This window comes from Grus americana, chromosome 14 (assembly GCF_028858705.1).
Source record: "Grus americana isolate bGruAme1 chromosome 14, bGruAme1.mat, whole genome shotgun sequence".
Classification (NCBI taxonomy): domain Eukaryota; kingdom Metazoa; phylum Chordata; class Aves; order Gruiformes; family Gruidae; genus Grus; species Grus americana.
The window spans coordinates 12111535-12122710 of NC_072865.1; the positions used below are offsets into that span (position 1 = coordinate 12111535).

General features: G+C 50.1%; 1 protein-coding gene across 2 annotated transcripts in view; it reads left to right on the top strand.

The window, feature by feature from the left end:
- Positions 1–5313, top strand: part of ADRB2 (adrenoceptor beta 2) — a 34609-nt gene extending 29296 nt beyond the window's left edge. For both annotated transcript variants that reach the window (XR_008579262.1, XM_054841650.1), the window contains exon 2: positions 1745–5313. Coding sequence is in view for 1 of the 2 variants with exons in the window: in XM_054841650.1 (XP_054697625.1) it covers positions 1745–1779 (35 nt within the window). In the remaining variant the exon portion in view is untranslated. The remainder of the gene's footprint in view (positions 1–1744) is intronic.
- Positions 5314–11176: the final 5863 nt, after the last annotated feature.

An 11176-nucleotide genomic window follows, 5' to 3' on the forward strand; every position in this document is an offset into this window, starting at 1 on the left:
TGTGTGGCTTGGATTTGGAATACCAGAAAGTCACTATTATAATACTCATGTTATAATATATCCAGATTTCAAGAAACATTGACTTCTTTTGGGTTCCTAGGAAGAATTAAGTTCTCGGGGACCTGCCTGTGAGGGATGAGGGTGATTAGTAGCACCACTGCAAAGAGCAAAGCTCTTTCCAATTAGGAAAGGAGGCAATTAAATCACGGTGGCTGAGGGATGCAGAGTCAGAAACATAACCTTGCTCTGCTTCATGGCTCTCTTTCCTGAATGCGGGCGTGCAATTTGTTTAGAGAATTCCCTCCTGCTTCCCATTTGCACTCTCTACAACAGTGGCTTTGCCTGGAGAGATCATGGTTCAAGTTTCCCTGTAAGCTTACAAGCTCCATCTATAGGATAGTCGAAGAAGAGCCCTTTATCTTCAAGCTGATGAAAAAGGGCAGAGAAGCTTCACTCAGAGATTCTGGTTTTGATCTGGAAAAACTCGAGGATGTTTAGCATACCACACTGCAGAAAGTCACTGATGTCATCGTCATTACTTCATATTTGGGTATAGATTTGCTTCCTGGTTAAACCGTCAGTCTTCGGTCCCCTGCTGCATGACTGTGAGGCTGTTGCTTGTGGACATGGCTGGAGTTGTGGAGCTGCTCTTATTCCACATGGGAAATCTCAGGGATTTTTCTAAAGAGCTCCTGATTTACAAGATTTCTGGGCTACAGTTGTGACACCTTTAGGTCCCGATAGCCTACAGTGCCCCATGTATAAAACTAAACAGTAGTGACTAACATATCCAAATCATCTAAAACCAGCTGATTTAGCAAATCAGTTTCTCCTCAGCTTGGTGTTTAATGATTGCCAGCCCCAGCCCACACTTCACTGCACAGGCTGCACCAGCAGAAGTAATTGCAGTGCATGGGGGGGTTAGGAGGAGGAAACACAAAAGGCAAAAGACTTTTTTTCCTTCTTTTGTGCAAGGTAGAATTCTTCTTGGCAATAAGGTGCAGTATGGACTGGGGCTGTGTGGAAGGAAGGAAGGAAGGAAGGAAGGAAGGAAGGAAGGAAGGAAGGAAGGAAGGAAGGAAGGAAGGAAGGAAGGAAGGAAGGAAGGAAGGAAGGGGAGGGAAATGAGGAAGGGAGGAAGGACAGACACACTTGGCAGGGCAGATCAGTTCTGGTTTTAAACTCTGCTTTCCACACAGACACTCACAGACCATAATCTTTGACATGTACTTATTAAAATATCACTTTCAAATAAATAAAAGCACAGGCACATCTAGTATTTGTTCCTTTCCCTATCTCAAGATTAATTTCCCATACTGTGGGAAAATCATTGCTCGGGTAGTAAAGCACCCAGCTGTCCCCGCTGAACGCCTTGGTCGATCACACAGCTCAGGAGTGCAATGGCACTGTAGAAACATCCCTGCAAACCGTGGAGGCAGAAGCTTGCCCACCTCGAGGAGGTGCAGCATCGGCACGCAGTGGCGCTTATGGGCAGAGCAACGCCCGGCATGGAGGTGCTCGCTCACGCACTGCCTCCTTCGAGGGGGTGTTCAGCAGCGGCTGGAGAGGGTGCCTGAAGGCTAAGACAGAGCCGGTGGACAGTGTCCACCAGGCAGGAGCAGCGAGTCCTGGGGAAGTGTTATCTCTCTCCTGGCTTCTGGCATCTGAATCTCTCCTCTACCCCAACCTCTACCATGCCCAACTGATGTTTTTTTCTTTCTCTCTTTCTTTCTCTGTCCCACAGAGATCCCTGGGTGTCCAGGAATGGTTGAGAGCTGAATGGGCTGACCTCTCTTCCTCACCACCCTGAGCTCATGAGGGCTCTGAAGAGATTGCGTGGGAGCATGGCCTTGCTTCTCTGAGCCTGGGGATGCTGTGGGAAGTGATTGCCTTGGCAAACGTCTTCATCCCAACCCATAGCCCATCGTGCATCACCTGAAGGAGAAGCTGATAAAGGATAACCAGAGGACCAGGAAAGGCTCTACTAGCCTCAGAGGACACAGATGGGGGACCGGCACTAGCAGAGGCACTTTGCAGGAGTCACTGCATAGGAAACTGGCTCTGGAAAGAAGCTACTGGAGCCCTTGAACTGAAGGAGGTGAATGTCCAAATCACCACAAAAGGTGCAGAAGGGTTTCCCTGGCAGAGCATCCTTGGAAAGCACTTTCAAAAGGGAAGGGGGTGTCGGGACCACGTGGCTGTCTCCAGTGGCTGGTTTGGAAGGGGCACAGCAAGGTCACTGCCTTACGGCCAGGTCAGGAGACCGACAGGACGTGCCCACAGCTGCCTGTCCACGTGCTGGCTGGGGCTCCAGACGAAACGGGAATCTGACCAAGACTGAGAGAGGAGGAGCGTGGAAGATTGCTTTGATTTATTCTGTGCTTATTTCTCCTTCTGGTGTCCTCTCTACCTACCTCTTTTTCTCTCTAGGCCTACGTGTACTGCCTGTGGGGCACAGACCCTCACAAACAAGCAGAAGTATTATCACAGGGCAAATCCTGCCCAGTGCATGGCTGTGCTGCCCAGCACGGTGCTGTTGGTAGACGGGGCTGACGTTGCACAATGCAGACATAATGTGTCCTTTGTTTGCTCCTTATGCCAACAAATGTGCAACTGCAGTGCCTGGACTTCAGACAGGAGAAAGGCTTGAGCCTGGCAATCCTTTTACTTGCAATCAGTCACATGCTAGCACGGCCAGCCACACTTGGGAGCCAAGTTTTAACACCCGAGCCCCACAACATTATAGAGCATCCGTTCCTCTCCTGTAGCTGTGGAAGCAAGCATGCCGGCAGGCTGCACGCTCAGCTCCTGCATCATGGATCGTAAAAAGCTCAATTCAGCAGAGAAAGAGACAGAGACGGAGGGAGTGACGGAGGCTCAGACAGGAAATTGTAGGAAAAACTGATTCAAAACCATAGGAAAACGCGCACATCTTAATTGCAGGTGGTGTCCCAGCTGCAGACTGTCATGCCCAGCTGGGCAGCTGCAGGTTCACTGAGCTGTTCCCGGAGTCCTGGGCAAAACGTGCCGGTACCGAACTGTGCCGGGAGCCCCATCTCAGACCTTCTCTCTCGGGCTTCCAGCTGCAAACCCCTTCCCTCATGTGCAATCGTATTTATTTATTTATTTTCTTGCTGCTTGATGCAAAGCTGCTAACAGAGCACCCTCCCCACAAACATCCGCAGCCAAGAGGGGATGGAGAGAGGGAGTGCGTGCTGTGCGTCTGTGCAACAGGAATGGGCGAAGGGGCGGGTGTATGCCTCGAGCGGGCCGGATCTGGGCACGCACACAGGGTGTGCATAAAAGGCAGAAGGAAAAGGCTGCAGTTAAACCAGAAATACTTTCCCTGGGGTGAGTGTGCAATTTTGAGCTTTCAAGAATTAAGAATAGGCTGGGCAAACCTTTAAGTTAGGAAGGACAGCAGGGCAGCTGTAGGCTGCATAAGCTCTGCAGAGACCCTTCAGCCAGATTTTTCTCCTGCTTGTGCGAGTATGTGTCTCTGTGTGAATTGCTTGCCCAGATCCTGTCCTCACAGCGCTCCCAGCTATAATGAAGCAAACTTACTATGTGTACATCCTGGCTTTGGATAGTTGCAGGGGGCCGTATCCCCAGCCAGGGCAAGTTCCCACCAGCGGGCTCACAGAGGTTTAATACCTGGCAGTCTTTTCTGCTCTGTCCAAAAGAGATATCCGTGTACAGACCCATTTAACGCTGCCAGTTTGAGACCAGCAGGCACGACCCTCTCTAGACAGTGCTGTAGCTGTGCTGTAACGGTTCATGCTCGGCATTGCCTGTTCCTACCCATTTTGCTAAAAACTGGCACCCTGGCAGTAACCACTCATGGTCAGGTATCCCATTTCATGGAAAGCCTGTGTGTCCCAGTGCAGGGGGGAACCTTTTCTCTGGGAGAGGGGGGCTCTCCCGTGCCCTGCTGCTCTCCCACAGCTCCCACGCTCAGGAGGGAGCCGGGGTGTCCAGGCATCCCTTGGCATGGCTCCCAGCTGCTCCAGGGAAGCCTGGCTTCTCCCATACCCTTCCCTCTGAGATGCCGCACCAAGGCTTTGTCCAAACCTGTGTGGTTGCTGAATGGAAATATTTCCCAACCAAACCCTGTTCCTCAGAAGATTCCTGGCTGGCTTTAGTCATGTATTTTGTACTGGAAACACTGCCCTTGGGACTAGTTTTCAGGTTAGACACATGCATAGGATCGTTGTAGTTCTTTTTCTCACAAATCCTCTCATGTGCAAGAGCAGGTTGCAAAAAGTGAAATGGATATGGTTGTTCTGGTAATTTGCCAGCATGGTCCAAAAGCAATGACCTGCTTATTGCTGATTGCTTCCTTGCAGAGCTGTAAGAGTTGGAGATGGAAGAGATGTATTACAAATCCATCTGCCTTTCACCCTTCAGGCTTGTTCCATGTATTACATTTACTGGTGGTGTGTTGGGTCTATTTTTAAATGCCCTGACATCAGGGTTATTGTGCTGTCCTTTGGGAGACTGCTCTGTAGTCCAAGTCAGGAGTTGCTATTACTATTCCACCTACATTTCCTCCTGAAAATTTCATTCCATTATTCCTAGTGATGCTCTTCAAATACCTGCTGCTCATTACGTCCTGGTCAGGCTCTACCACTTGATCCATGCTCCTCTTTCCTCCTCCAAGAACCTCTCTGACTCCCTGATTGCTGCCGCTCCCTGTGCTTCCCGTAGTTCGGCACAGAATGAGCCTGTTTTTTATTCATTCAGCTGTGCAGAATTTGTCCAGGATCCATACCCACAAGTGGAGCAGCCAGGACCTCTGGCAGTGCCCGGTGTCCCCAGCGGCTGTGGAGCTGCTCCCTCCCCCATTGCAAAGCACCTGGGGCGCAGGAAAGGAGCAGACACAGGGATGTGTCCAAAAGCGGACCGGCATTGGCAATGAGCACTTGTACGCTGCGGGGAGCAAACGCCTGCTAGGGACAGTATACAACAAAGTCTCCATCTCAGCAAAGCCCAAGCTGAGCAATGCAGGTGGGTGATGCTCCACTGTTGCCTGTGCAGCCGTATGGGGGATCGGTGGGGGCAGAGGTCCATGCGGTGGCAGGGAGCTGTGGTCTGTCCTGCCTGGAAATCGTGTCTGTGAGCTGAAGCCTCAGCTCCACGCGGAGGGAGCCCCGTGCCCTGCGAGCAGCACGGGGGCTCAGCAGGCTCAGTGCACGTGGAGTCTTTGTGTGGGGAGTCTATGTGTACAGCGCTCGGCTGGAGCACCATTGTGATTGTAAGAGCTCTGTTCTTCTCACCGAACAAATTGTTCCTACAAATAAAGAATGAAAAGTCCTTCTCTTCCCACTCTTCTTTTTTACACTATTCATCGAGTGGCACCAGAGGGAGGGACTGTGCCTGGATGGTGGGAGCAGAAAGGAGCTGTGCTCCTCGGGATGCCGGGACAGCTCATGGAGAGGTGATGGGGCTACCTGGGGGAGAGGCTGAACGCAGGCAGGGGAGATCAAAACACCAGAGCAGCTTGCAGGGCCTCTCCACAAAGCTTGCTGATTGGTAACAGGTTGCAATATCTCCAGGCACTGTGGGAAAGGGGCCGTGGGACAAGGCTAGCAAGGAGCTGGGCAACAGTAAGGCAGTCCATGTAGGTACCAGTCCTGCAGGTGCTGTGGAGCAGAGCAGGAGGAGGAGATGTCAAAGAAACCAAGGAAGAAAAAAAAAGACAGATGAAAGTGGGTGCTGAGTCTCCCAAGGGTTTCACAAGATGACAACAGAGGAATCTGGAGTCTCCCACGTGGCAGTGTGTGATCCCAGGGGCTGGTTCTTTGCCCAAACATCACATCAGTGATAGAGCAGAAGGCTCCTTAATTCCTCCTCTCAGTCCCCAGCTGTTCTCCCCGGTTAGGTGGGGCAGGGTGGCAGTGACAACATTACAGCTTTTCAGAAGCAATTGCCAGGGGAAGAATTTAGTCCCTAAACAACAAAAGAATCAAAATGACACATTTCCAACAGAATTCATAATTAGCCAATTAATCATCCCAATTTAAAACACTGAAGGGCCTGGAGTGCCCTAATACATAAAGATGTTCAGGGCAGCAGTTGTGCTCTACGTCTGTCGGCAGCCTGTTCTCCAGCTGCCGGTGAGCACGGGGCTTTAGGCAGCGTGCACGCTGGGGACTGGTCCTCTGGTGGGACCTGCATGCAGAGATATCGGGGGAATTTGATATGTCTTTTATCAAGGAATAGAGACAGCCTTGAACTGCTGCATAACTGCATGCAGGTCTCCACAGTGCCATACCTCCACTTTTTAGTGTGACCATGAACCACAAAAACTCAGCATCCCTCATACTCGCTTTCTAAGGACATTTCCAAAGTCACTTATGGCTCAGGCACTGAAGTGCCAGCCACGTGCAGACCCAAGACCTACCCGTCCACATTAGAGAGGCATGCCTATCCTCTGCAGGCCTCCTGTAAGCTAACAGGATGGATTTTCTCCATCTCCCAGACTTTGTATCTGGATTTACTGAGCTCTGGGGTCAGCCCTGGGTTTTGGGACTAGATAAATTGTGAGCCTTATTTGCCAAGAATATACACAACCCCACAGCCTCCAGACATCCCAGGATGTTTCCAAATATCCTTCTAAAGTTCCTAAAGCTTTAAAGCAATCCGGAGAAAAGAGCTGTGAGGAGATTATTGCAGCACAGAGCTGCAATAAACCTTTTCTTCATCCTTTCATGGTTAGAGGTATGAACATGAATTATGGCAACTTAAAACCTCTTGAGAGCAGCATGTAAAATCGCTTTCTGAAATGGCTGGTAAAGAACCTCGTTAAGCTAAGATGTCAGCGCTCGCAAATGCTGCTGTCTGAATGGGGCTATTTTACGAGTCAGTTAAATCCTTCCAGGAACCAAACAAGCCCTTTCCACCCGCGCTGAGCAGCAGATTCACTCTTTGCTCCTTTTTTTCTGACCTGTTTGCTCATTCGAGGCTCTGGCATCATCATCTCTTGCAGCAGATGAGATGCCTCGTAACTTACAAATGTAAACAGATTAATAGAAAACTCCACATCTGGCTAGCTTTCCCATTACCTGGCAAATAGCAGAGGCTATGGAGAAGTCAGGGTCTTTTCATGTGCGGCCAGCAGCAAAACAGGAGGAAAGAACTGTTTGCTTACTCCAGCTGCAACTTCTAGGGTCGCTTTGTTAGCTGCCATGCAAGCAGGTCTCCTGGTCCCCAGCAACCTTTGTAGGACACTGTTCTGCAGTGCCCTGGCACGGATTTTCCTGGAGGATGGAGGAGGACTGGGGGAACCATGCCCTCAGCGGTGGCTCAGTTCCCAGACCCACCCAAGAGTCATGGTCCCTCCCAGGTGGAGCCACATCCCCTCGTTCAACGGTCCTCCATCTCTTAGCATCCTTTTAGAAGTCACACAGCTGGGCATAAGCAGCAGGTACTTTCCTGCCTTATATGCCTTATATACCTTCTGGGTGGTGCGTCCCTTTCGTCGGCCATGCTTCCCTGGCCTGAGACCACTCTGAAGGGCGCTGCTGCCACAGCACCGATAATATTCCTGAGCCTTTTCTGACAGCCCCACCAGCCCCAGCTGGCACCGATCTGCCTTCCGGAGCAGAAGCTGATTTCTGGGTCTCCCAGACACATTTGCTTTCAATTCTATAGGCACAAATCCCAGTAAATTTTGGATTAAATAACTTTGTGCTGGTAATTTACCATAATTTTGATTATTATGGGAGAACGTTTAAATCACGGATGCTCTGTTTTGGTCTCCATGGAAATTGATAGACGGGTCACTTTCGATTGCAGAATCCTGATGCCGAGGGAAATGGTTTTGCCTCATCAGTTGGGGAAGTGATGGGGGCTGGGTTGTCTGCTTTTCTTTTTGTACATGTCTGTCAATGAAATTCATAATAAAAATGTGAATCTGCACGGACCAGGCTGTCATCTGACAGCAGGAAACGAAAAACAGGAAGAAGGGGTGTTACAGAAATGAAAATTATGGTAATTAAAACACAAAAAATAACAGCAAAATGAATCCGGGCATTACAAACGCCAGGCTGGTTTATTGATGCTGCTTCTCTAAAGACTGTTGTGACTGGAAACTGAAGGAGTAGAGAAATATCTAATGCTGCTGTTAACCATTAACTATTTTGCTGCTAGTCTTGACTGCAGCCTGCACGGGGAGCCTGTGTTCTTAAGAGTTAATCCTCATTCAAAGCCCACCCAAGCCAAAAGAAAGGCTGTACGGGCATCCAGGGGTGCAGATGACTGTTCGCTGTGTTTGCAACCGCAATAGCAACCAGGCAACCGAAGCAGGGAGCTCCACAGCTCTTGGGTATCGCACCAGCCCTGTGGGAAAGGCTCTGGCTCTGCAAAGCTCAAGGTCGAAATAGGCAAGAGGGGGCAAGAAGGAGAATAAAAGATCGGCAGAGGAGACATCCCAGGGGTAACAAACAGGATCGAAGTGTATGCCTTACAGCATCAGGAAATTATGACTATCCTAGGCTAGGATAAACTGCCTCTCTAGACAGGCTATTTTTCTACCAAGATTACAAAAGCACTTTGGAGTAGCTCAGCTGGAGACATCTGCATTTGGTCAGACAAATCCTGGCCACTCACTGTGCTCTCCACAGCCCTTTCAGCGGCCCTGCATCAGTACAGTCATGTGGACCTGGCTTCGTGGCAGAGCTGTATTTTGGCCCTAGTGGCAGGCTTCCCAGGGCGGGGGATACAGCAGTGCCTTGCTTTGGGGAACTGCACGTTCCCATCTGCCTCCCCGCACATGTCTGATGCTGTGCAAGCCCGGCAGGAGCATCAGCTGCTGCTTCTTGCAAGAAACGTGTACAAAAATTGTAGAACCAGAAAGCAATTGCACAACGAGCACCAAGCTTGCAAAGGCAGATTTTTGGGAAGGTTTTGGTTTTTTTTTTTAAAGGGATCGTTTGTTGTCTTTGAAAAATAATTTCAGATGTTTCTTTTTAAAAACAAGTAAGTCACATCTCCATTGCCACATTCTTCCCCTTCCCCTTTCTAATTCTAAGGGGAGTGCACTGACCCGCAGACTGTTTCGCGTTCTCCTACAGTCCTTCAGCTGGAGAAGTTTTGTGATTTTTTTTTTTTAAACAACAAAGGAGGGGGAGGGGGAAAATGAGAACACCCTCAGCATCATCTAGACAAGTGCATTCAGGGACAAAGCAAATGAAGAGGAAATTAAATTTTTCAGTTTTCTTTTATCATCAAAACCAAAGCAAAATGAATGCATCAATCCAAAATTAAGTTTACCATGTTTCAGAGATCCCCCTATGAAAGTGTAATCAGAAATGATGTTTTTTTGAGAAGAAGATGGTTTTGATGGAATCTGACTCTTTGATCCTCATCTCGTGGCTAACCAGAGTTAAATGGCACTTCCAGCTCTCCATCCTGTGGCTGCAGTTGAGTACTTCACACTGGTCCTTGTACAAACTCCAGATGGTTTTGGTAAAGAGCCTGAGAATCCCACTTGGCAATCGAGCCCTTGTGCCTCACAGACATCCCACGGCCCATGTGAAGCTAGGCGCAGTGTGATTTTTGGCAGGACAGGCGGAAGAAGGGGAGCCCTTGCTTGCCCTCCCTTGCTGCCACCTGCACCCCAGCCTCTGATGCATCTGAGGTGCGCCTGGCAGCAAGCCACGGGATATCGGCACGAGAAGTTACGCCGTGTTTGCCAGCGCCTGGGGGGCTGGTGGGCTCCGAGCAGCCCGGTCGGTCGTGGTGGCTCCAGGACAGCACCTGTTGCTGTTGAGGCTGCGCTCGGCAGGGACTCAGTGCTATTTTTGGAGCGTGCTTGAGGGCAGGAAGGATTAGCATGCCCCAAATGCAGAAGAGCCGGGCTTGTTACGAACAGAGAGGGCTCAGATTTGCTCAGCAATGAGGTCTGCCCCAGCTGGGGGCAAGAAGGGCTAACCTGGACCTCCTCGGGCATGGAGGGAGCAGGTCCAGAGCAAGACACTCAGAACTCACCACCGACACCAACGGGGACAATAGTGGCAAGTTTGCAGCAATCCTGGGATGGCTGAGAGGCCAAAGCTTTTCTACCCACATGATGCTGAGCAAAGTGTCCTGCATCTACACCTGGGCTGGGATATGAGACACACACAGACCCTAGGTGGGGGCTTGAAGGAGGGAAGCAGGAGGAAGAGATGTTTTTTTTCAGGAAAGTTGACTGAAAAGGGACAGTTGTTGCACAGATCAGAAAAAACAACAGAGGAACACCACTGGAGAGGATTTTCTTGTTGATAGGAGCCGGAACATGTGGTGGCACCACAGAATGCCAGAGGAGCTCCAAAGCTGACACCCTTAATAAAGATACACCGGCAGGGCAAGTCCCCGGAAAACTTTCAGCGAGTGTTGTTTTCATCCTGCTGTGAACAAACACCATTTCTTCTGCCACCTGGAGCCCTGACTCTGCCTGCAGCTTCCCCTCTCTTCTTGGGTCCTGCAGGGAGAGGGGACCATTAGCCCACAAGGTCCTCATGCCAAGTCCTGAAGCCTCATCAGTGCTTCTTTCCATGTGGATGGGACAACTCCACCTCTTGGCCCCCCAGCAGCTGAAGTGTGTTTCTGCCATCCAAAGGATTGCTCAAAAGGGATGGGCAAAACGTGGCACCAGTGAGATGAACAAAGGCAGCGGGGCTGGGCAAAGGAGATAAAGCAGGCACAGGGAGGCTGAAAGCAAAGCAGGTCTCCTGAGGCAAATGCCCTGAAACCTCAGAGGAAGCCCATGGTTATGGTTTTGTCCCCGTTTTCTTCCTCTTTGTAACTGATTCATAAGACATACTTGTGTAATGGATGCACACCCAGAAAAAATATTGGCCAACACTCCCGCTACCCCTGAACCCCGTAGCTCTGAAGCAATGCACCCCTGGCAGGGTGACAGAAGCAGCCAGGTTTATCTGCAAGATGCCACTGCAAATGTGTCACGGGAAAGATTTCAGCAGATGCAGAGCTAGGGAGTCACAATTGCCACACTTCAACTTCAGCACATGGAGAAATCCGTGCTACTTCTCAGGAGCAAGAGCACAAGCCTGTCCCCAGAATAGAAATGAACACCCATTTCATTAGCTAAGACTTCCCTGTGCTTATTTAAGCATCGATTCCTGTGGTGGTTGCGCGCTGTATGGCACTGATTAACAATTACAGAATGTAC